Source organism: Phacochoerus africanus, chromosome 8 (genome assembly GCF_016906955.1).
Source record: "Phacochoerus africanus isolate WHEZ1 chromosome 8, ROS_Pafr_v1, whole genome shotgun sequence".
Taxonomy (NCBI): Eukaryota; Metazoa; Chordata; class Mammalia; order Artiodactyla; family Suidae; genus Phacochoerus; species Phacochoerus africanus.
This window is the reverse complement of record NC_062551.1, coordinates 68,088,018-68,114,158: the sequence shown is the minus strand read 5'-3', so window position 1 is coordinate 68,114,158 and position 26,141 is coordinate 68,088,018. Positions and strand designations below refer to the sequence as shown.

General features: G+C 52.2%; 1 protein-coding gene across 6 annotated transcripts in view; it reads right to left on the bottom strand.

Moving 5' to 3' along the window:
• The window catches only part of LOC125133348 (calmodulin-binding transcription activator 1-like), a 53,034-nt gene that overhangs the window by 17,000 nt on the left and 9,893 nt on the right, over nt 1–26,141 (bottom strand). For 2 of the 6 annotated variants that reach the window (XM_047791456.1, XM_047791454.1), the window contains exons 2-9: nt 14,078–14,238; nt 10,109–10,305; nt 9,673–9,751; nt 9,124–9,439; nt 8,133–8,656; nt 3,024–3,211; nt 2,182–2,428; nt 645–716 (exon numbers count right to left, since the gene is read on the bottom strand). In XM_047791456.1, coding sequence (XP_047647412.1) covers nt 645–716; nt 2,182–2,428; nt 3,024–3,211; nt 8,133–8,656; nt 9,124–9,439; nt 9,673–9,751; nt 10,109–10,305; nt 14,078–14,224 — 1,770 coding nt within the window. In that variant the 5' untranslated portion in view covers nt 14,225–14,238. The remainder of the gene's footprint in view (nt 1–644; nt 717–2,181; nt 2,429–3,023; nt 3,212–8,132; nt 8,657–9,123; nt 9,440–9,672; nt 9,752–10,108; nt 10,306–14,077; nt 14,239–26,141) is intronic. The other 4 variants (XM_047791457.1, XM_047791455.1, XM_047791459.1 and 1 more) reach the window with 2 other exon arrangements.

The window sequence follows — 26,141 nt, the reverse complement described above, 5'->3', positions numbered from 1 at the left end:
CGTGAGGCCAGGAACTGTACTAGCATCCTCATGGATACCAGTCGGGGTCTTGGCCCACTGAGCCACAATGGGAACTCCTATGTGTTTTTCATGGCCGCACCTGGGGCAGATGGAAGATTCCTGGCCAGGGATTGAATCTGAGCCACAGATGTGACCTATGGCAACACCGGATCCTGAACCCGCTGTACCGGGCCAGGGATTGAACCCACACCTCCACAGTGACCCAAGCTGCTGCAGTTGGATGCTTAACCCACTGTGCCACGGCGGGAATTCCTCCCTTGTGTTCTTTAATTGCTGCGGGGCATTCAGGGAAGATGAACAGAGGAGGCCCCACTTCAGACACAAATAACTTTCTTTGCGTCAGACCAGTACTGCAGGCAGCAGTAACTCTAAGGCCGACAATCTGATCAAAAATTATTTTGTGGCATCAGTTGCAGGTGGCTTTTTTGTTTTTGTTTTTTTTTTTTGTCCCTCCTCTGGCGCATTTCCCCCTGATTTTAAATCCAGGCAGCTCAAAGCCAGTCTTTGAATTAGGTGCTGGATGGTGTGCTCTCTGGCCAAACCACACAGGAGACTCCTCGGGGGCCTGTTTGGATGCTGCGTGAACAAAGCACGTTCCCGTGGCAACTCAGGACCCGGCTCACCTGTTTGTATTTTCTGTAACAGCGCTGGATGACAGCCGCCGCCACCTCCTGTTGCTCCCGCAAGGGTCGGCCCTTCAGGGGAAATTGGGGAAAGAAAAGAAGAAATAATCCAGTATAAGAAATGTAACTTTCCCAAGATGTGAATGGACTCAGGACTTGTTGGATGAACTATCTCAGAGCTGAGGCCTGAGGTTTACCAAAGCCCAGGGGAAAGCGAACACCAAGGATAAAGACGAAGAAAAACGAACTCACAGAATAAATCTCTGACTATTCACAGAATAAATCTGCTTTGAGATAGAGCTATCGCCTCTGGATATTAGGAAGCCTAAAACATTCCTTCTCCAAGTATTTAAAGAATTCACGAAGCTCCTATTTGTCCTTAAAAACTGCTGCTCTCCACTGCCTTTCCTAAGATAACGCCAAGTCCTGGACTCTTGATGAGTGGTGGCTTTTAACACTGTCCAGAGAGATCAGAGACGCCCTTGAGAAGTTACAGAAGGCTCTGCCCCTGCCCCCATCAAAACACTCACCCAGACACTTTAACATTTTAGGGGTTCATGGGCTGAAAAGAATTAGTCCCCAGGCCTCCAGCCAATAACCCCTGCTCTAGGTCAGTTCCTTGTGGCAGAGGTGTCAACTGACTTTGTGTTAACTGTATAATAAACAGCCATTTTATTACCAATGTTAAGTTCAGATGGTGACAACCATTGCACTCGTTGTCCGTTTTTGTCTGCTTGTTTCCTTTTATCCTAAGGGCCGCACCTGCGGCATATGGAAGTTTCCAGGCTAGGGGTTGAATCGGAGCTGCAACTGCTGGCCTACACCAGAGCCACAGCAACTCGGGATCCGAGCCGCGTCTGAGACCCACACCACAGCTCACGGCAACGCCGGATCCTTAACCCCACTGAGCGAGGCCAGGGATCAGGCCGCATCCTCATGGATACTAGTTGGGTTCTTAACCCACTGAGCCACAGCGGGAACTCCCCACTTGTCAGTTTTATTTCAGCAAAGCTTCTGACAACTATTAATAATTTCTTTTTGGAGTTCCCATCATGGCGCAGTGGTTAATGAATCTGACTGGGAACCATGAGCTTGCGGGTTTGATCCCTGGCCTTGCTCAGTGGGTTGAGGATCCTGCGTTGCCGTGAGCTGTGGTATAGGTTGTAGACACAGCTCGGATCCGGTGTTACCATGGCTCTGGTGCAGGCTGGCAGCTACAGCTCCTAATGGACCCCTAGCCTGGGAACCTCCATGTGCTGCGGGTGTGGCCCTAGAAAAGGCAAAAAGACAAACGACAATAATAATAATAAAATAATAATTTCTTTTTTTAACATTTAACACATTACAGCTGATGTGCAAGGCTGTGCCAATTTCTGCTGAACACTGTGAATAATTTCGATGTGACCTAGTTAATAATGTCAAATAAGAATTCTACTGCGTCAGAGGCAACAAGACGACATGGCCTCCGTTTCTGTCCGGATGACTTGGACGCTCCCGGGCTTGAGGAGGTCAGGACCCCTGGACTCGGTCTCCTCACCTTGTATTTCCGGAAAGCCGTCTGGACAAGCCTGGCAGCCTCGTAGAGCTCTCTCTGTTCGTGATCGGACAGGGTCAGCTGAGCGAATTCGTTCTCCACCTTCTCACTGGTAGATGCGCTCAGGAATTCAGACCAGTCCGCTGCGGAGGGGAGGCTGGGTTTCTCGAAAGCTATCTCACTGACTGGTGAGCCGACGGGGCTCAGGCTGGTATTAGAAGAAGGGGTGAGAGGCTCGTTATATGCACTTCTGAAACAAGAGGAGACACAGGACAGACAGGTTGGTGGCTGGCTGGCAGGATCCCTGCCACGCCGGTCCACGGGACGAGATGGTAGCCACCAGAAGCCACTGTGGCCCATGAAGCAAGCGGGCAAGCAGCTACAGACTCCGCGGGTCTTTCCGTGAGTGCAGTCCTACTGAGCGCCTGCGGTGAGCTTGGAACTGTGCTGAGGACTCAACCCACGGAGTCTGCGAGTCCCTGGTGGTCTGGTGGTTAGGACTTGGCCCGTTCGCCGCTGTGGCCGGGGTTCAATCCCTGGTCTGGGAACCGAGATCCCATATCAAGCTGCAGCATGTCACAGCTCCCCAAAACCCTCCAAGCAGCTCCCCCACTCCCCGCCAGTGAAACTGTAACTTAACCAGGGGGAAACGCTATGATATATCATCCCTGATGTGGGGAGAGGTGGTGAGTGGGGAGGCCGTGGAAGAGGCCATCCTAACACGTGCTTCCTTCCAGGACAAGGGCTTCCGCTCCGCCAGACTCCTCAGAACCAGCGAGCCGCCCGTGCCTCTAGCTAGAGACCCAGGAACCTCCCTCGGGCACCAGCCCTCGGGCTTTACTGACCTGATCTGGGCAGCACTTGGCAGGTGGTCGACATCGGCTAGGTAACCGGCCAGCCAGCTCATGGTACTGCTGATGGTGGCAGCGTCTGTCCTTTCCAGGGCTGGGGACTCCAGGGGCACAAAATTCTCCTGCTTGATCCGCTCAGGTGTGGCTTCAATGATGTGTTCTGCCAAGGTCATCATGTTCACCTGGAGTCGGGAGTGCAAAGGACACTCAGGTTAGAAGGGAACCTGGGACGTTACCTGGTCCTACCCACGCTCCCCCCACCCTCGGAAAGAAAAGGAGAGAAGGCGGGCTCGCGACTCGACTGTAAGGTTTCGGCCGGCTCCCCCCAATAAGCAGAGATCCCAGAACGGATTATCTCCACATCCCAGTCTGGTCCAAAACCTTAAGGCTTTGAGAATGCCTGACTTGTGTCTTTCCACTCTCAGCCAGGAGCCACCAGCTAATGGTACCATGACCGGACAGGTGTACAGTGCGGTGTCACAGTAACACAGGGATGCTGCTGGTTACCTGACCGCTACCCGCCCCCCACTTTGCCTCGCCTAGAGAACCCCCGTCCCGCAGAGGGCAGCCATGAGCCAGCCCCCAAGGGAGAGCCTGTGATGGAAAGAAGCCCGCCTCACAATCCTCTTCTTGGTGTCCCGCCTCCCACGCACCAAGGGGAGGAGCTATGACCCGCTTCTGGACAATGTGACGGTACAGGAGCCTGCCGGCAGGGCTCCGGGCTGAGCTTCTGCTCCCCCGAGCACGGCTCTCCATGCACCTGGTCCTCGCCTCTCTTCTCTCTGCTTTGACTACAGAGAAGCTCAAGAAGCCCCATGAGAACCGTAAAGCAACAAGCCTGAAGAGCAAAGCCAAAAGAAGAGAAAATCCAGAAAAAAAGGAAAAAAAAAATCCTGATCCCGGATGGCATGACGGAGCCATTGAACCTCTGGACCTTCTATGAGAAAAAGAAATCATTTTCTTATGAAACCACTGCAGGCAGGTTGCTCATCGTGCACCTAAAATACATTCCTAATGGGTCCATCTAGGAGTCCTCAAAACTAGTCTGGAGGAGACATATCGGATCGGCATGAGAGACACGAGCTTGTTTTTTCCAACGTCCTTGCACATCTCTTGAAAATGGCAGGTGAAATACAGCCGACTGGGTTTTTAAGAGATTTGACAATGTTCTGAAGACGTCAGTACAAAAACGACGAGAGGCTCCTCTTAGGACGTGCTCGAGCCTCAAAGACGTTATGCTGTGAGAGAGGCCGGGCACAGGATATGGCAGGGCACGAGTCCACGGACACAGACAGCTTCTAGAAAAAGCAAGACCCTGGGGGAGAGCAATCAGATCTGTGGTTGCCGAGGGCTGGGACGGGAACAGAGACTGTGAAGGGTGCACAGGGACCTCCGAGGGGGTGATGGAAGTGTCCTAACTGGGGCTGGGATGACTGCTCAGCTGTGTCAACGGACCAGAGTTCACCACACCCGACCCTTAAAAGGAGCGGATTTTCTGGTATGTACATGACACCTCAGTCGAGCTGACGAAAACACTCTCTTGGGTCACTTTCTAACTGTTCGACAGAGAATGATTACGGCCACAGGAATAAAAATGAAAACATCTCGGGGGAAAAAAATCCCAGCTTTTCTTCTTCATCTCCACTGGCCCTCGGGACTCGGGACTCAGGCAGAAGGAAGTCAGTCCTACCTTGATCCTTTTCCATGAAAGCATTAAAACGTGGAACTTCTGGGAACTGAAGGGTACAATCCTACAGTCGCTCCTCCCCCAAATCTTCTATTTTATGAACGTGTGTTGAGGTAAGGACCCAGTATCACATAAGATGGGCAACACTCTGGGATAAAGCAGCTGATTTTTTTTTTTTTTACACTGTGAGAGCTAAAAGAGGGCAATGGAATTTAAAGGCGTTGGGTTTTGGTTTTTTTTTTTTGGTCTTTTTTTGTCTTTGTTGTTGTTGTTGTTGTTGCTATTTCTTGGGCCGCTCCCGCAGCATATGGAGGTTCCCAGGCTAGGGGTTGAATCGGAGCTGTAGCCACCGGCCTACGCCAGAGCCACAGCAACGCGGGATCCGAGCCGCGTCTGCAACCTACACCACAGCTCATGGCAACACTGGATCCTTAACCCCACTGAGCGAGGCCAGGGACCAAACCTGCAACCTCATGGTTCCTAGTCGGATTTGTTAACCACTGCGCCATGACGGGAACTCCATGGGGTTTTTATTTAAATTCTCTTTGGACCCGAGTCGATGGGCAGTTTTTATGAATGCGCTTGGCTATCTAAAAACAACAACGATATGCATATTTACTATGTGTGTTCACGCATCGACGTAATTACACATGAATATATCACATATTAAACATACACGCTAAGTCCAACTTGCTAAACGGATTGTTAATTTTTTGAGGTCCGTTTCCTGTCTACATGAGCGGACCGATTCTGATGCAGCTGGGCTGCGTAGCGCACTCTCCGACAGGTTCCCATTGCTTTTGTATCTACGGGCTGGATTTAGGAGCTGTGTCGTCAGGTGTAGAAAGGTTCATTACAATCACATTTTCCTGATCAATTACAGACACACACACATCCACTACGGCCCTTGAGCCGGGCGTCTGACCTTTCTCCTCTTCATCTTCGTCTGGCTGTGGTCTCCCCCCGTCACGTCCTCTGCATGCCTTCTGTTTCACTTCACTTTGGTCGTTTACAAGCAGTAAATGGTATATAGTTTGCTTCTTTTTTTACCCAGTCTGGGACTCTTTGAATAGCAGCAACAGTTTCCAGAGTGGGAATGAGTCATGTTTGAAAATATTCCTATAATATTATGTTACGGAGTATGATGTCTGTTGTTGCTTTTTTGCCGGTTACCATGCCTGAACGTTCCCCAAACGGGTCAAGTGTTCTGTCGCCCCCTCCCCCCCAGGTGACATAGAAATTCTGTACCCTGTCTTTACAGGTCTTAGTGACGTCACATTGCTAACAAGCTTATTTCAGCCTCTGGGAATCTATCAGGATCATAACTGGAACAAACTCTGATTTTCCTGGGACAAGGGAACTGCTTTAACACGTTTTCACCTCCTTTTCGCTACCTCCACGGTTTTGCTCAATTTAAAGTCCCAGGTCTAGGTTGTGGCGGAAACATTATTTCTCTTTTATTGAAAGAGGAGCTTATCACGCAACCTCACTCTCAACAATTATCCAGAGATACCAGGATGATGAATTTTACTATTCACGCCACATAAACCCTGGCTTGCCGTTTCTTGAATTATTTGGTTGATTTTCATGGTTATTTTTTCATTTGGCTAAAATACTTCTGTAGACTGCTGCTTTTTCCACAGGTATGTGTTCTTAATTTAGCAAAGTATTTATTCTCTGAAGGCTCAGTGAAGATATAAAGTAGATTTTTTTTTTTTTTTGGTTATTTTCTATTTCCTGCATCAGCTCTGTTTTAGTAAGGGCCAGTTGCTTGAAAGCTGTGCCGTCCGATGGCTGTTTAAACTTAAATAAAATTAGAAATTCAGTCCCTGAGTCAGACGAGATGCATTTCTAGTGCTCAGTCCCATGCGGGGCCACTGGTTCCCATACTGGGCAGTGCAGACACAGAATGTTCCCATCACTGCAGCAAGTTCCAGCGGACACCTCTGCTCTGGATGCTCATCTTGGCTCCTCTCGCCTTTTTCTTTTTACGGCCGCACCTGTGGCACATGTAAGTTCCTGCTCCAGGGGTTGAACTGGAGCCGCAGCTACTGCCCACAGCCACAGCCACTCCAGATCCAAGCTGCATCTGCAACCTACGCTGCAGCTTGCAGCAACACTGGATCCCTAACCCACTGAGCGAGGTCAGGGATTGAACCTGCTCCGCACAAATACAGCATTGGGTTCTTAAGCCGCTGAGCCACAACCCAGGAACTCCTCGGCTCCCCCTTTTGAGCTGCTGATTTTCACAGCCTGGGAAGTGCTCAGTATTGATATCTAGCACAGCCTCTGTCAGAAATTGTTTAAAATAGGGTTTGGCAAACCACAGCAGGCCCAATCCATCCGGCTACCTGTTGGTGTATATAACATTTTATCGGCACCTGGCCTACTCATTCGCTTCTCAGGCTGCTTTTGCGCTTTACAGGCAGATTGAATAGTCATGACAAAGTCTGTATGGCCCACAAGGCCGAAAATATTTACTCTTTGGCCCTTTACAGGAAAAGTTTACCAAACCTTCATCTCAAATACCACCAGGCAGACCTCCCTACAATTGCAGCGGTGGGTAGGTCAGCACACGGGGTGGGAGCCCACTGTGAGCACACATGGTTCTTATCCTGTGCCGAACAGCAGGTGCGGGTAGGAAGGGTCACCTGGGAGGCAAGGAGCAGAGCGGTTTAGCAATCAGACCCTCTAGGTGCCCTCCAGGATGCAAGATCACCATCGTGCCCACGGGCACAGGTGCCTAGTGAATTTCTTGTGGGATGTTTTGGGGCGAGAGGAAGGCAAGCCCGTGTTCCGAGGATGCTCGCTGGGTCCTCCCCCAGCTGTATTTTAATTGATGGAATCTGCTTGTTGAAGAGCCTCAGCTCCAGGTTCCTTCGGGGTGTCCTCTCTGCATCTGTAACAAGTTTACTGCCCTCAAAGGATCTCGGAGAGTCTCGATTGGTCACAAAAGTGGTCGATTATCAGCTCTAGGGGGATCTCACTGCACCTCCAGAGAGCCTGACGTCACACACTCCTTTCTAAAGACGCGACAGGGCTGTGCCCGCCATGGTGCTTCGATCACTCAGCTCCTCCTGCTGGAGCTGCTGTCAGGCCGTGGCTCTGTGACAACTGGTGCTTAAAACAGTGAAATGAGTCTCCCTGGATGCAGGGAGGACGCGGAGGATGTACTGCGGGCGTTCGGAGGAGCCGGTGCACACCCGAAGCTGCCGCGCCCTGGGTGGGCAGTGCTCGGCCCCGCTGTTCACAAGGCTTCATTCCCCAGCAAAGGAGACGGGCATTCTTACGCATGAGCCCAGACGTCGACCCCTTCGCCGGTGAGGAGGGCACAGGCCCTCTGGACACCGGCTGCGGAGACCAAGGAAGCAAGGACGGCCGAGCCGGGCTCTGCGGGCTTCCCTCCCCGCGCTCACCTGTATGTCATCCATGGGCTGTGGGCAGTCCTCGCTCTCTGCGCTATTGCGGTAGGGCCCCAGCTCTGTGTGCACCGCCTCTCTGTTAGCCATCATCAGGACACTCATTGGCTCCCGCGGACGCACCTGCGAAGGTGCTGCCTCCTTCCCTACACTGGTCCCCTTCGGAGTTCCAGTCACCTGTACTGTAGACACACCAATGTAAAGACCTTTGGAATTCCACTTTACTACGGGCTGAGATCCAGAGGCTTGGAATCCTGCAGTCTCTGGAGTGGGAGGGGAGCCTTCCCGGCTGCAGCCCCTCAGCCCTTCCCTGGGGCGGAAAGTCTCAGGGACAGACTGCTTAGAACTAGGGCTCTGCTTCCTGATATTTGGCTGTTCCAGACTCAGTGCAGTGGAAAGCAGCTTCTCCTGCCTCGCCTGGAAGGACTCGGGGTTCAATTTATGCTTTTTGGGAGCTGGATAATCTTTGTGGCTCTCACTGCTGTAGTAATTAGAGGGTTCAGACCGAGGTCTTCTCAGCTCTGAAAAGTACAGTAGAAAGGACAGTCAGGACAGGAGGCAAAGTCAGGAATCCTAAAGAGTTAACACTTTCTCTATGCCTGGGGAACACCAAGGGCAAAGCCAGAACTCGAGACATGGCCCTAACATTAAAATAGTCCCCAGCAGTGTATACTGTATTAGCATCATCCTCTTCCAAAATAGGGAGGTCTTTCTTGCACGAACATAGCAGTTTTTGTTTTGGGGTTTTTTTTTTTTTTTTTTTTGCTACTTTCTGCAGTTTTGGGGGTGGGACTGGGGCGGGGGCAGGAGGGAGCACTAGGCATTCTAACAGCTAAAAGGTACATTAGAAACACTAAAAAAAAAAAAAAAACCCAAAAGCAAACCCTTAAATGTATGTGAAGATCCTACGGACTTTTCTGAGGGCAGCTGCATGAGAGCAAATGGGAAACCTGCCAAGTTCGGAGATGGAAGAATTTTCCATTTTTACCTGGATTGGTACTTGCAATGACGGTGACTCCTTTGGGTATTTCTGGGGAGGTGATGGCGTCACTGGGCCACTGGGTCATCCAGCTCTCCGTACCGGGCTCTTCGCTTGGAGCACAGTGGATTCTGGGGTTCTGTCCAAGCTGAGCCTGCTCGTCCCTCTGCAGGTGCTCCAGACACTCGGCTAATTTCACGTGACCCCTTGACCTGGCAATTCCCAAAGGCAGCCTTCCTAGAGAGTCAGGAATGGAGATGGCCCGGCGGTCCCACTTGTACAGCACGACAGCTGCTTCTAGGTGCCCTAGAGCACAGGCCCACATCTGGAAAAACAGAGACAAAGCCAGCCTCAACGCGCATGACAGACACACGTTTCACCTCTGCCCCTGCCGCTGCCGCTGGCTGACAAATCGGTCCTGGCCAGCGATCTCAAGGGGGCCGTAAAACGCGGCCCCTCCGAAGTGGCTCTGAGAGGGTCGTCTATCAAAGGGCGCCGGGCAGACCCCGGGGCCGCCCCAGAAAAGCGGTGCCAGGGATAAAGGAACCTATTTCTTACCAGAGGAGTACAGGAGAAGTGGTCCACATTCAAGGGGTCGACCTCCAGCTCCAAGTCGATGCTGTCTGCGTGCTTTGTGCTGGAAGGGATCACACCTCCCATTAGCACACGACCCATCAACGGGAACAAACACGAGCGCATTGTGAGACCCACAAAGATGAAACCAAACTGGGCCTCCGACCCGCGGATTTCCGAGGGTGGTCCAGACTCTGGCCAGGAGCCCAGAGGAGATAAAAATTCCACATTTAGCTTTAGCAACATGCTGTCTCTTGGGCAGAAGCTCACAGAACTTCTTGGAACCGTCCTCAGAGAGAGCCCTTTGGTCCAGGCTGCCACGCTCCCCGAACGGGCTGATCTCCCTTTGCGTGTGGACGCCCAGGTGGCCCACGCCCAAGACGCAGCGGGGGGACCCCCGGGCCCGAGGCCCCGGCCTTACCGCCACTTGATGAGGGTCTGGATGAGGGTGGCGTAGCCCTGGGCCGCGGCCAGGTGGAGGAGGGTCATTCCACGGAAGGTCTTGGAGTGGATCAAGTGCTTGGACTTGGCCCAGCAGGCCCGGCTCATCATCTTCTCACACACCACGACCACGCGGCTCTCAAAGCAGCTCCCCAGCGTCCCGGGGCCCGACGTGCACTGTAACGAAACAGCCCGTGTTCCGACCTGGCGACCAGGGGCCCTCCCCCAAGTCAGCCTCCTGATGGCCAAGGTGGGAGGCGGGGGGACACAGATGCTTTATGATTGGCGACGGCAACCGGGCAACACAAAAGTGGAAAAACAAGGAGACATCACGATCATGCGAGAGAGAACAGCACGAGCCGCGTCCAGCTCGGCAGACAGGTCCGCAGCCGGGCACCGGGTCACTTTCCGTAACTCCAAGAGCACCGGGGCCTGGCGGTTAGAGCTGACAAGTGACTGTGACCTCCATGCTGACACATCTCAGGGAAAGCATATCCTGCTTTAAAAAAAGAAAAAAAAAAAAAAAGTGGCCCCAGGCTCCCAGCTGAAGTACAAGGGCAGGCAGTAAACTCGGGAGAGAGCAGAGCAGGTAACTTCTCCGTGGCTTCCACCGGGGCTGCGGGGACCGCTGACTGCCCTGCTCCTTCTGAAGGAGCATCAAATCACTCAGGGGGGGTCTGCTCCCTAAGGAAACCCTTAGAAATATCCAATAAAGAGTTCTCTTATAGCTCAGGGGGTTAAGGATCCAGCACTGTCACTGCAGCGGCTTGGGTCACTGCCGTGGCTCAGGTTTGATCCCCAGCCTGGGAACTTCCACATGCTGTGGGTGCAGCCAAAAGAAAAAAAAAGAAAAATTTCAATAATACATTTGCAACAACATGGATAGACCTTGAGAGGGTTACAGTTCGTGAAATCAGTCAAAGACAAATCCTGTATGATGTCATGTATATGTGGAATCCTAAACAAAACCCCCCAAACACACACACAACCCCAGACTCACAGATGCAGAGAACAGACTGATGGTCCCCAGAGGTGGGGGGTAGGAGGTGGGCAAAACAGTGAAAAGGGTCAAAGGGCACAAAAGCTCTCAAAGCAAGTAAGTCATGGGTGTGTCATGCGTAGCCTGGGGCAGAGTTAATGACACTGCCTCTGGAGCTCCCAAAGTCCCGGCTCAGCAGAAACGAACCCGACTAGGATCCATGAGGATTCGGGATCGATCCCTGGCCTCGCTCAGTGGGTCAGGGATCTGGCGTTGCCGTGAGCTGTGGTGTAGGTCACAGATGATGCCTGGATCCCGCGTTGCTGTGGCTGGTGGCTGTGGTACAGGCAGGCAGCTGCAGTTCCGATTGGACCCCTTGCCTGGGAACCTCCACATGCCGCAGGTATGGCCCTAAAAAGCAAAATAATAATAACAATAATCCTGCACTGCACATCTGAAAGCTGCTGAGAGAGTCGTTCTCATCACAAGGAAGAAAATTTGGAACATGGATGATGACAGGTGTTAGCCAGACTTACTGGGGCTGATCATTTTGCAAAACACACATAGATCTGGAATCACGATGCTATATACACCCCAGACTAATACAATCTCCTGTGTCAATTATATCCCGATTGGAAAAATAAGTCGTAAAAAATCCTGTCCTTTATGTAAAGCAAAAAGGATACTGGGGAAAGCAGGAGAGACCCTGAAGCTGAAGTGCAGTCACTAACGCCCGAGGCAGGTGGGAAAGAGAAATGCACTAATCCCGACCGCAGAGCTTTCAGCTCTTTGTTGTGAGGAGGTTGCAAAAGAAGACACAAAAAAATCAAAGTGAGTAACCTTAACAGCTTCTTCGAGTCTCTGTGATAGCAGTTTTATGTTTAACGCTCCCTTCCCTCAAATAAATACCACTTCTGGTCTAATTCTCATCTCCGGCATTATTTTCAAAGTATTCTGTCCAGTGACGTGAAGTTCAATTACTACAGAAATACTGCTGCTCCTTGGTGTTTTCTGTTTATAAATCTGGAATTAAAAAATGCCTGCAAAAATAAAAGGCAGGTGACGGCAACAATGTCATCCTCACTGGAGCTGTCACGACATCTCAAAGGAACAGAGGGGACAATCCCAACCAGCAGCAGAATGACCTTGACTCAAAAGCAGAATGACCTTGACTCAAAAAGGCCAGGGCAGGGCCCCTCTATATACACCAGACATACACATTCAACGGTACACAGAAGTCCCTGGGTGATGAAAAAAGAGGGATGGTTTGGTTTGGTTTGATTCGTGTTAACGAAACCGGCCACACTTCTATCCTATAAGGCAGACACAGATATTTATCAAAGCCAACTTAAATGGATGAAAGAATATTCAATAGCAGTTATTATGGAACCAGATGATAAGAGGCCAGTTGCCAAATGGTTGGGCTAGAAAATGACGTCATACTCCATTCCCTTTATGCAGACTTTGTTATTATTATTACTGTTATTAAATTTTTCTTTTTGGTCAAGGGGTGCAGTGGCTTACTGTGGGATCACAGTTCCCAGACCAGGGATCGAACCCAGGTCGCAGCGATGAAAGTGCCAAGTCTAACCACTAGACTATCAGGGAACTCCCACATGCAGCCTTTGCTGGTGAAAGAAAAAGGGTTTCAAGGGAACTCTTGTTTTTGTCCTGAGATACAGTAGACAATGTTTACTTCTTTTGAGAAAACAGTAGCATCACGTGGATAAGAAGCCTTAATGATATTTTTTACTTTGGGCCAAGTCTTCCCTGAAGAGAGGTGAGAAAAAAGAGGAAAAGATGTTGAAAAAAGGTTAGTGTTTTGGGTGTGAAACACCCTGCTTCAGTTTTTACCTGTTATTAGAAATACTACCGGAAGTTCCCGTCATGGCTCAGTGGATAACAAACCCGACTAGTGTCCATGAGGGCGTGGGTTCGATCCCTGGACTCACTCGGTTGGTTGAGGATCCAGCGTTGCTGTGAGCCGTGGTGTACGTCCCAGAGTGAGATGGCTGTGGTGTAGGCCAGCAGCTACAGCTCCGATTCGACCCCTAGCCTGGGAACCTCCATGTGCCGCGGGTTCGGCCCTGAAAAGACAAAAGACCAGAAAAAAAAAAAAAATACTACCAATGCTTGACTTTGACAAGGATCGTGAAATTCAAAACGTTCCCTTAAAGATGCACTTGTCCAGGGGAAGCACCATTCACCTCGGACAGAAAGAGGGAGATGGGCGGAGGCTTTTAGGCCGTGACTCAGTGGGGCAGGGAAAGAGCATGGCCGGTCGCTTGACACTCATTCTAGGGCCTCCCCACAAAGAAGTTCTGCCGAAGAGACGGAGTCCGAATGCAGCTCCTAACGAAATGTCTAGAAAGCCTGCAAGACTGATGGGACTCGAAATACCATTTGGCGATCTCCCTGTTCTTGACTCTAATGATGCCCCCCTCTGGGCATCGGAGGAAGAGCATCTGTGATGACGCCGGGATGTGTCAGGCTGTTCTCCACTGAAAAAGGGCAGCAGTGCTTTCTCTGGGCCCTGATGGTATTGATCTCCTTGAGTTTCTAAAAGGCTTGTGAGTTACTGAATTCAATTATGTCTTCTGTTTATACTTAAGGTGGAGACAACACAAAACAAAATAGGTTCTCACTGAACCCTGGGCCCCGGGGACCTGAGTCACCATCTGACCTCCGGTGTTCACCGATGCCCGCCATTCCCGCTGGCAGGTAACTGCCCTGAGCTCTGAGATCAGGAACAGCGACGTGGGCTCCGAGGGCCAACGCGCGAGAAGCCCACAGCCAAGGCCGCCTCCCTCTCCGGGGCTTTGAACATGTAGAAGCCCCCCGCCTTCCGCCTCCTCCAGGAAGGCCCCCGGCAGCAGCAGAGACGGGCAGCAGCAGAGACGGGCCGTGTAATGGAGCGCCCCCCGCAACCGACGCGCATCCTCTGGAGAGGCGGCAGCCGGGAGCCCCTACCTGAGCTTGGCTTCCTCCGGTGCCGCCGCCAGCGCCCCCCGCGCTGCCGCCGCCGCTGCTGCCGCCGCCACCCTGCTTGTGCTGCTGCGACCCCGTCATCTCGGCCATCCTCCTCTCCATCTGCTCCAGCCGCTCCAGGATGGACATCCTGAACTGGTTATCTGGGGCGGAACGAGGAAGTGTGAGGCTGCGGTCCAGACGACTCCCTGGTGCGGGGCCTTGGCGAGCCCCCCCCACGGCCTCCTGCCACAACACATCCCCGCGGCTTGTCCAGGCCGGATCCGTCCCACAGGACTGGGGCCCCCACGGCACCCTGGGTTCTCCGCTAAGGGAACGGAAACCCCCGCTCCGGGCAAGCCCCTGGGTTCGGGTTCCTGGACCTCAGGTCTGTGTCACATTCCCCAGGGGAAACCTTAAAGGGAGATGTGGCAGCCGGGCTCCTAGAGCGAACAAATGAAATAATACCATTTAAATCAGGGGGAGGAAGCAATCGCTGTGGGAAACCACACACACACACACACACACACACACACACACACACACACACACAGACATATGGACTTTTTAAATGCAATATCTATTTTACCCAAACACTGGGGAAAAAAAAAGGGATTTTATACATTAAATTAAAAATTCAAATAAAACTACCATTTGACCCAGCAATTGTGCCTCTGGGTGTATATCTAAAAAAAGTGAAAACACTCATTCAAAAAGACACCTGGCACCCCAATGTTGATAGCAGCATTATTTACAACTGCCAAGACATGCAAGCAACCGCTGCGTCTGCCAAATGATGAACAGATAAAGAAGAGTGGGGGGTGGTGTGTGTGTGTGTGTATGTGTGTGCATGTGTGCACATATACATACAATGGAATACTACTTGGCCGTAAAAAAGAACAAAATGTTGCTGTTTGTAGCACCATGAATGTACATGGAGGGTATTACCCTAAGCAAAACAGGTCAGACGGAGAATGGCAGATACAAGATGATATCACTCATATGTAGAATCTAAAAAAACACAACAAACTACTGAATATAACAAAACAGAAGCAGACTCGCAGATACAGAACACACCAGTGGTTACCAGTGGGGGGGGGGGCAATACAGTGGTGGGGAGTGGGAGGCACAAACTACTGGGTATAAAACAGGCCCAAGGATGTATTGTACATCGCAGGGGATACAGCCAATATTCTGAAATACCTGTAAATGGAAAGTAACTTTTTAAAAACTGCATACAAAATTTAAACACAAGAAAGTTTAAAAGAAAAAATAAAGAGGCAAAAAGTGGTATCTACGTTACCCACACACTGGGAAAAAAAAAAAAATTTCATTTTCTGATCCAGGCTCTAGCCACGTGCACACACATGTTCCAGAGCTGGGGAGGTAACAGCAAAGGCAAAGGTCCTGTGGTAGAAACATCCAAGCAGCAGAAGCCACACGGCGGGACCACAGCAGGGAGCAGAGCAGACAATGAAGGTAGACAGAGTTCCCTGGTGGCTCACCGGGTTAAGGATCCGGCACGGTCACTGCCGCAGCTCAAGGTCACTGCCACGGCTGAGGATTTATCCCTGGCCCAGGAATTTTATGAGTCGTGGGCACAGCCAAAGGCAAAAAAAAAAAAAAAAAAGACGGAAGATGGATGTGGCAAGGACCAGACGGCCCACTGAGAACCCTGACTGTGCCATATAACAGCTGTATGACTTTGAACAAAACCTTTACTGCCTCAGTCTCCTTACCTCTTAAGGGGGGATAGGAACTGTACTTATCCTCTGAGGGGTGTTGAGAGAACTTAATGAATTGACAGATGGAGTTCCGGGTGCGCGTGCCAGCCGCCACCGTCATCTCGAGGCAAAGGGATTAAGTGTCTTGGGAAACTGAACCAACAGTTGTGGCAACATATTTCTGCGTCAAATTGCTAACGGCCTCACTAGTTTCAAAACACAGCCCTCTGAATCAAGAAAAGGACTCATCCGGAGGAGATGTATTTTATCAGCATTCCCGGCCATCCCGCCTGTAAATTCTGACACCAGAATAATGCATATTGATCCTAAGAGAGATTCAAACCATGGGCCAACCTGGCACTTGGAGAACACTGCCTCGTGTCAGTCTCCGAGTCAGGCATTTCACCAATGTTAACTCATTTAACAAGAACTGTGCAAGGGTAGGTCCTGGGGCTTCCTCCTTCTTCAGACGAGGAAACTGCAGCTCGAGAAGACACCGGATCCATCTCCAGAACCCAGACAGCAGCATGACGTACAACCCAGAGCTTAGGCGCCACGTGATAACCACAGGAAGGGGAAAATCACGGGAGGAGAAAATGCGCAAGAACCAGACGGTCTTAGGAAGGACAGGACTTGCTTCTCCAAGTAAAAAGAGTGACTCCCTGGTTTTCAGTGGTGACCATCAACTTGGTCTCACTGTTCCAAACCACGGCAGAGGAGGAAGCCTGCTTTTCAAGAATCACGGTGTTGTTCTCTTAACAGCTGTTTCCAGGAGCAACATGAAAGGAAAAACCCTTCCTCTGCACGAGTGAAAGGTGACATCTCTGTTCCTGTTTCCCGCGAACTAACAAGTATGACAAACTCTGGGGACCCTGCTAAACATCTCAGCGGCACAGTCACCGATGGGGGTGGAACCCTGTATGAACCCGCTTGTGATGCGCTGGTCTTGGCCGTGGTCATCCAGAGACCACAATGGAAAAGCCAGGGACATCAGGGCTGGTTCGAGAACGCTGACGCCACGAGACAGGACTTGTGCAAGAGGCAGGATGCCTCCCTTTGGAGCCGACTGAAGATGACAAGCTTTCGCTTTCAGTGAGAGGGCGAGCCCAGGCCGGTGGCAGTGGTCCTCGGGGTGCGTCTGTACACACTCCCTGCTTGCTTTGGACGCTGCCACCGGCCAGGCCAGCACCGGTCTCCACCCAGCCTGCGGTCCTCACGCACCACTGCAACGGCTTCCATGTCCGATGATTTCTTCTGCAAGTCTACAAAATCTTCCATCTGTTATTCATGTATTTATTTTTGGTGGCACCTGCAACAGATGCAAGTTCCCAGGCCAGGGATCGACTCTGAGCCACAGCTGAAGCAACACAGGATCCTCAACTCATGGTGCCAAAGCAGGAGCACAGTTGATTTACAGTGTTGTGTTGTGTTGGTTTCAGGTGTACAGCAAAGTGATTTAGTTACACACACACACACATATATACATATATGTATACACACATATGTGTGTGTGTATATATACTATTTTTCCAATTCTTTTTCCTTATAGGCTCCTACAAAATACTGAGTGTGGTTCCGTGTGCTACAGAGTAGATCCTTGTTGTTTACCTATTTTATACACGGTACTGTGTAGATGCTAATCCCAAACTCCTAATTCATCCCCCCCCTTGCATCTACTGATGGTTCAGAATCCGTGTAACTTGTTTCGGAGCTCCGTCTGCACCGCACTGGAGCGCGGTGGCCCAGATGAACATGCCGTGTCACGCCAAGGGGCAGAAGGGCACGGAGAGCGATGCCCAGCTGTGCTTGGCCTGCCGGGGGGGCTCTGTTCCAGCTGCGGCAGTGACAGGGCACTGCAGTGCGGGCGGCCCTGGCTCATCCCCGCCTGCCCATCCCCCGCCAGGTGTGGGCAGACAGACCCTCCCCCACGTCCCAGAGCCGGGCCCTGCCCCCGAATCTCCACGTCAAAGCACTAAGTCGCCACAACTCCAGGTCTGCCGCGGAGGTCACGGGCTTCTGCCCCCGGGGCAGGCAGTGTGTCCCCACAGCTGACGCTGCTGTCAGCTCCTGCCTGTTATCAAGCTGCTCCGGGAAGCACGTGATGAAGATACCGCAAAGCAGTTACTCGCCCCTTAGGGAAATTATCTCACCCGATGGCATCTCTGAGCCTCCCCCTGCCAAAGGGGGAAGGTAGTGACGGTTAAAATGAGAAACCCGGAGTTCCCGTCATGGCGAGGCGGAAACGAACCTGACTAGGAACCATGAGGACGCGGGTTCAATCCCTGGCCTTGCTCAGTGGGTTAAGGAGCTGGTGTTGCCGTGAGCTGTGGTGTAGGTCGCAGACGCAGCTCGGATCTGATGTGGCTGTGGTGTAGGCTGGCAGCTACTGCTCCAGTTCAACCCCTAGCCTGGGAACCTCCATATGCTGCGGGTGTGGCCCTAAAAAGCAAATAAATAAAATAAAATAAACCACATCAAGTGGGAATGTTGAACGGGGTCCCGGAGGCTGGTCTGGTACCGCACTGGGCATCTCCCCTCCTCGGCAGGGCTCCCTGGGACAGAAAACAGGGTCGTCTTCACCCCTCCCCAACAGACAGGTCAAAAGCAACCACTTTATGCTTGTTTTGGCTTCACAGCGATAAGTAGGATAATTCAAACATTGCTGTACACTACTTAGCAAATTCATGGCCACACAGCACCTTAATTGTAGAGTGGGTATGATGACAGAATAAAGGGAATGCAATTACTTAGGGGCAAAGCAACTTTTTTCATTAGGGTAAAGAAAGCACCTTTAGAGATCCACTTATTCACGCACAAATATTTACTGAGCACCTACTGTGTACCAGGCATCGGGGTGGGGGAGGCTTGAACATTAGCGAAGGTATCCACGTCCCCCTTCATTGGCCAACAAATGATTCCCGAAGCCCGAATGAAGCCGGGTTGGTAAATCAATACGGGGTGGGGATCGGGGGAGGAGCGAGAAAACAAATAACATGCAGCTCGAGGGGGGGCAGGTACTGAGGAATCCGGCCCCCGTCTCGCCCATGATGTTTCAGACCAAGCCAGTGGCGATACAGCTTTGAGGGACTGCAGGTCCTGGGCCTTGGGACAGTTCTGGTCCTAACTGCTCTCATGAGACCCCGGGTGCACAGAGAGCAAGCCGAGTGCCCCTTCCCGGAGCGGCTGGGCCTCCAGGGGTCCCAGCAGAGAAAGCCGGTGGTTCCAGCTCCAGCTGCCGCCTGGCAGTTCCTGGCTTCTAGTCCTTATCTGGAACCCATCTCGCCCAAAGAACAGGTTACTACCAGTACCAAAAAGCTCTCCAACTCCAAACGCCCCCTGGGTAAGTCACAGTATCACCCCGGCTCTAAAGACTGCGGCGAGCCAAGGTCTGCATGCTGTTCACTTTGTCTGGAGTGGAGCCTCGGGTGCATGTGGGGTTCCCTCCGGAGAAGGTGGCGGTGTCACTCTAGTGCTTGTGCCCAGCTGCAGGTGGTCTGCCCCCTGCAGCAGAGGCTTCTGCCCATCTCGGTGATTCTCAGGCATTAGCAGGCAGGCGTCAGAATCAGCGGGAGGCTTTGTAACACAGGCTGCTGGCTCCAGTGCCTGGAGATTTGGGGATTGGGTTTGGGATCTGGGTGAGCTCAGAAGCTGCATTTCAAACAAGGTCTCGGGTGATGCTGATGCTTCTGGTCTGGGGCCACATTTCAAGGACCGCTGCTTGAAGCCCCTGGCCTCCTTCTACAGGAATGAACACACCCTCCATCCCAGCGCTTGTTCTGGAAGGATCCAAGAACCCCCTGCTCGAGTGGAAGCATAAGCGAGATGTCACCTCCTGTAAATCATGCCAGGTCCATCCACGCTGGCTCAGCCAACAGCAACAGGATGCTCATCTTCTCAAGCACGCGGCCAATTCGCCCCCAACAGCACTGGACCATGCAAAGTCCACCTATGTGCACTCTGCCCTCTGCAGCTGACCAGGCGCCATTCTCTCAATCCGTCCAACCTTCCCTCTCTCTTGCCTTCTTCTCCGAGATGGAATGTCTTCCCAGGGGTCTGTCTTTGCCTCCTGCTTTCTCTCTAAAGCAGTTTATTCACTTGCACGACTTCAGGGAACAAGATCCTCTGACTATCATGCAGTGATTCCTTCCCACTCCACCCAAGACGTGTGTACCTAGACCCCAGACAACAGGTAAACAGGGCTGATGGCATTGCGGCAACAGTCTGGCTCAGGATTCATTCCAAGCCCCTTCACGAGGCTGATCGAGCTGCACCCCTTTTCGCAGAAGCAGTGTTTCTAGGCTGGGCAGTGAGGATACAACAGAGAGAATGCTGGAGTAGAGAGAAGAGCTCTGGGTTTAATCCTGTCACTGTGGGACTTTGAAAAGACAATGACCCCTCTGCACCTCAATTTTCTCATCTGAAAAACGGGTATATCACTGCTCTATCTCATTGCTGCTTGTGAGGATGAAATAAATATGCGAATTTTTTTAAAGTGGTCAGCCTCTCTTAAGTTACAGCTATTACTAGACTGAGACCCTTTTTGCTTTTTTCCTTTTGACGGCTGCACCTGCCGCATATGGAGGTTCCCAGGCTAGGGGTCAAGTTGGAGCTGCAGCTGCCAGCCTGCACCACAGCCACAGCCACGCAGGATCCAAGCCTCATCTGTGACCTATGCTGCAGCTGGTGGCAACAATGGGTTCTTAACCCACTGAATGAGGCCGGGGGTCAAATTCGCATCCTCATGGAAACTAAGTCACGTTCTTAATCCACTGAGCCACAACGGGAACTCCAGGCGGAGACCTTTTACCCAGCCATGCCTATGGGAGCATCTTTTAAAAATAAATTTAAAAAATTTTCTTTAAGGAATTGAGATTCACAGATGAATGGCAAAGACAGCAGAGTTCCCATACACCCTGCACCCAGATTCTTCTGACATCTTACATGATTAGGGTGCGTCTGCCAAAGCGCAGAATCTACCCTTGGCATAGCCCCCTAGTCACTAAATTACAGACTTGAGTTAGACTGTACCACTAGAACTGCATTAGAATCCATGTGCTTTTTCTTGTCTTATTTATTTATTTATTTATTTTTTAGGGCTGCACCTGCAGCATATGGTGGTTTCCAGGCTAGGGGTCAAACTGAAGCTGCAGCAGCAGGCCTACACCACAGCCATGCAGATCCAAACCACGCCTGCGACCTACACCACAGCTCATGGCAACACCAGATCCTCAACCCACTGAGCAAGGCCAGGGATGGAACCCACGTCCTCATGGATCCTAGCGGGGTTGGTTACCACTGAGTCACAATGGGAACTCCTCGTGTACTTTTTCGGCTCCAGGATCCAGCCAAGAGGCCTGTGTTGCGTCAAGCCGTGAAGCCTCCTTTCTGTTCTGTGATCTGGGACACATCCCCGGTGCCCCCTGAGCTTTCAAAACGTGGACGGGTCTGGAGCTCCCGGGTCAGGCACTCTGTGGACGGCCCTGCATTTCCGCTGGTCTGATGAGTTTCCTACCCCTCGGACTGGAGTCGTGGGTTTTTGGGAGGAGGACCAGAGAGGGGACAGGCCCGACCACCCCACAGCGGGGGCAAAGGAGGATGTCCTGCCAACGCTGACCCTGGTCACTTGCTTGTAAGTCAAGATGGCTCCGTAGTAACGTTACCATTTGTCTCTTTCCATACCGCCTTGTTTTGAGACGAGCCCCTCAGTCCAACTCACCAAGAGGAAGAGCATTAAGCTCCAGCTCATGGATGGAGAAGCATCCGCATATGTTACCTGGAGTTCTGCTGTGAGGAAGAGTCGGCCCTCTTGGTTTACTGACTTGCTCCATCATTTATTTCTATCATTTATCTTACGTTTTGGTCACAATCCGACACCATGTCAGTTTAAGGCCCCAGTGGGTCCCGTCTGGCCACGAGCCGCTCTTTCGGGCGCCTCCTGCGTCCCCGCACGTCCCCTCAGCCTGTCTCTTCTTTGTTGAGCACTTGTTTCCTCGCTGGCATCACAAGACACTCTCGGCTCATCTTTTCCTCTCCTTGTCCCAGACCTGGGAGCGGCAGCTTCTCCGGGGAGCCCAGTGTCCCTTATTAAAAGACGGTGTTTAGCAACCAAGATCTTGGTGCTAGGTGTGCTCAGCACTGCGGGGGGGGGGGGGTCACTGCTTTGGGGCCCGCTCAGGGCCCACGGCTGGGACATAGGTGTAAGGATAACAGCCCGTGTGTGCACACAGATCTGTAAGTATTTCTCTGTCTACGTGGAAATGAGCTCACACGGGTGTCTCCAAGCCTAACACAGCACTGCAGTGCACACCCTACCCTCTGGGGGGCGTTTTAGACGCAGATAAAATGATGGTGAAAGGATCTGGATTACCTGGACATAATAAGTCGAGAAAATAAATGCTGAAAAGAAATCTTATTGGTCTATTAAACGATAAAAAGGGAAGCCTGTGGGCATAATTTCTGTCTCCCAAAAGCACAGGTACCAGCGAGAGCACGTAGCACGTCCAACCACTTTGTGATCCTCCAGTTCTTAGAGTTTTCCAAACATTTTAGAAAACAGAAAAACAGACTCGTAATCCCAGAACAGCTCTGAGTACCACCAGGATTAAGAAGATGAAAAAACATTTCCAGCCAATCGATGGCCAGAGAGTCAACAAACAGTTAGCTGGGGCTTCATGTCCCCTTTTCTCTTGCCGAGTCTCTGTCACCCAAAGTGTCCCACAGCACAAGAGCAGTCACAGGTCATCGCTGCATTTCTCTGACAGGGGTTCCTTACCCTCAAAGGGACTCATTTAAAACATGTCCCCAATTGATATTTACCTAAAATCCCTAGGCAATACCAAAGTTTCAAACGCAGAAAACACGAGTTCCCTGGTGGCTCAGCAGGTTGAAGATCTGGCATTGTCACTGCTGTGACCTAGGTGGCTGCTGCGGTGTGGGTTCCACCCCTGGCCTGGGAACACCTGCATACCATGCACAAGACAAACACAGAAGATACTCCGCAAAGTCAGAAACCCCTGGTGTGTGCTAAATTTAGGAGGCTTGGGATTTGCTGGTATGAACGTGGAGAGTCCCAGGTGTCTGTCTGGGCATCTGACCATAGAAAGTGTCGGTGTCAGGAACCAACGACTGGCCAGACCCCCCGAGCTCTCAGGGTTCAGCTGCACCTACCATCTCCTCCAGATTGTGTACAACTCATTTGAAACCTCGGCGCCTGACTGACTGTCACAGCCGTATTGAGCAACACAACACGAAGCCGTTTCTGACGTTCTCGCAGATAATCTGGGTAAAAATCTTAACTCCCTCCCCTGCGACCTACAAAATAAAACGCAAGGTGTCTGGTGTGGCGTGGCATGCTCTTTGCCCACGGTCTCAGGCTACTTTTTAGGGGTTCCCTCCTACTCACTGCTCCCCAAGTCCACCAGGAATCTTACAGGCCTTGGGGCCTGCGTGACATCGGCCTTTCCCCACGTCCAGCTTATTCTTATTCCTCAGAGGGTGTGGCTCAGATGTCACTTCCACGTAATCGTTCCCAGCAGCCGCCGAGCATCCACATGGGCCGGACACTCCCCACACAGTCTCTCTTTCTTCCTTCTTTTGGCTGCACCCACGGCTTGCGGAAGTTCCCAGGCCAGGGACTGAACCCATGCCACAGCAGTGACCACGCTGCATCTTCAACCTGCTGGGTCACCAGGACTCTCCCCACGTGCATTATTCCTAATCCTGAACACAGCTCTGATTTGCCTCTTCCTGATCTTTCCGACAGATCAGGAAGCAGAGGCTCTGAAAATGTTACTTCACCCGAGGTCCTGTGTCTCTGGGTAGGATCTGAGCACAGGTTAGACTCTAGGCCCTGTTCCTCCCAGGCTGCCCAGGAAACCTCCATGTCCCGCTCTGTGTCCGACAGCCCCTAGCAAGTGAATGTTTGGTTATCGTCTCCCATGTGTTATATCTACCAGAGTGAGCTTTCTGAAAGCCTGGTAGCCCTCGTACCAGACACAGGGTGGGTGCTCCACTCAGGCAACGGAAAGGAAAATCATTTTCTTTTTCTTTCCTTTTTCTTTCTTTCTTTTTTGCTTAGGGCCACACCTGCCGCATATGGAAGTTCCCAGGATAGGGGTCGAATTGGAGCTGCAGCTGTAGGCTTACACCACAGCCAAAGCAACGTGGGATCTGAGCCACATTTGCAACCTACACCACAGCTCACGGCAACGCCAGATCCCTTACCCACTGAGCAAGGCCAGGGATCAAACCCACATTCTCGTGGATACGAGTTGGGTTCCTTACCTCTGAGCCACAACGGAAACGCCAGGAATATCATTTTCTACTGTGAGCTTTTTCAGAAGCCAATTTGTGGATGAGGTCATCCAAGCCCTGGGACAAGGGCTCTGGTGACCTCTGCTCTCCATCGTGGGCTCCAGGGGCCATATACCCATGGGCCCATTTTATCACTGATTCCCGGGGTGAGAACGAGCAGTCAAAGTGGGGGAGGGAATAAACAGGAGGCCGGGACTGGCACAGACACACCACTGCACGTGGGACGGCTGAGTCACGAGGAGCACAGGGAAATCGACTTGATGCTCTTTAGTGACCGACGGGGGAGAGGATCTGAAAAGGAACCGACAGACGTGTGTGTACAGCGGACTCCCGCTGCCATACACCTGAAACTGATTCAACACTAGAAGGCAACTCTACTCCGATAAAGTTTAACTTTAAACAAAAGGGCAAAGAAAGGGGGAAAAACAAAAACAAAAACAAAAACCCCAACAGAGCCGACTTGAAAGCACATGCAGAAGCTCCAGGCATCTGCTGGGCCACTGCCGTTTCCTTGGGGCTCAGGAAAGGAAGTCGTGGAACCACTGGGCGTTGGTGCGAGGCTCTGGCAGAAGCTGAGGAAGGTCTGACTTCTGCACAGACACCTGCGAAGTGCACGCAGCGTCGCTCTTCCTTCTCCATCGAGCTTCATGTTAGAAGCAGGGATCCCCACCTTCCAGCGCCCCCCCACCCCCGCCTTTCCCTGGCCGAGTGTTTGGAACCGGAGGCTGGCAGCGCCACACCTGGGTGAAAGGATTGCCTATAATTAGCTACACAAGTGCCGAACGCAGGGGTTGGGCGAAGCCATTGCACAAACGTGACATTTTTATCGCGGGAGAACGAAGGAACATTCTCGAGAACAGCCTCAGAATGCGTGCGTGAACCCGAACGGCCTGTGAACCGGGGAACAGCTACTACCTGCACACCCGAGCTTAGGACAGCGGCTCGGGCAGAGCCACCACGGGTCTGGTCACCAGGGCAGGGGAACGAGCTCGGCCTTGGCAGGTAAATGAATGAAGGACTGACCGTCAAATACCATCTGCTATTTTAAAGTGCGTTATTTGTGGCTCAAGTGCACTTGTGCCTCCTGTTGCTATTTGGACGGGCCGGGAGGCCGCCTCTCATTCCATTTACAGCCCTGGGCAGTGCTGGCAGGAGGGCTGATGAAGCAAAAGGAGGCAGGGCTGGAACTATTTCTGGAGAGAACAGGAACGGCCACTTCGGAAGTCGCCTGCATTTTTCAGGAAGTGCAGAAAGTCGGGGGACCCGACGTCACCCAATGCCTTCCCGGAACCTGCGGGGTGGCGGCCAGGCCTGGGCGCAGACAGCGAGGAGGGAAGGCCACCCGGGACAGGGCACCGACTGGGCCACTCGGGTTTTCCAAAGCACCGGCTCCATTTAGCCTCAGGAAAAACTGCCCTCATCCACTTTGGACGAGCTCCCCGCTGTGATGGCTCTAAACACTAGATGGGTGTAGCCACTGTCTCAGGACTTGCCCCCTCCTCCGCGGGGCTGAGGGCTTCGAGTCTCTTCTGGGTCTGCTTCCCACGCGCTGCAGCCAGGGTCTCGGGCAAAGATCAGGTCGCCGATGACGGGCGGTTAGGAGACGGACCATGCTGGGGGCAGCAAGGCACCTGCGCAGGTCCTGCTCACTGGACGTCACTCAGCACCAGAGCCCGAGGTGCCTGAAGGCAGATCCATCCAACCTCTTCCCCGGGTGCACGGCGGGCCCAGCGGAGGCCCAGCCGCTCGGCTCTAGCGGGAGGGAGGCGCCCTCGAGCCCCACCGACCTTGCAGCCGGTCTCACGGGCCACCTCGCAGCAAACCAGCCGCAGGGGAAGCAGGGCAGTGGCAGGACATCGCGTGAGAGCAAAGGCGGGCCGGAGCCGGGCCTGGATTCCACAGCCACTTTTACCTTGTCTACGAAAGAGGGGCACATTTTAAGTCAGGGCTAACTTTCTGGAAAGCAGCAAATCTGGAGAACGCAGCCTCAACAGTTTCAGCCCAGGGTGAAAGAAGACAGGCTGTCGGCA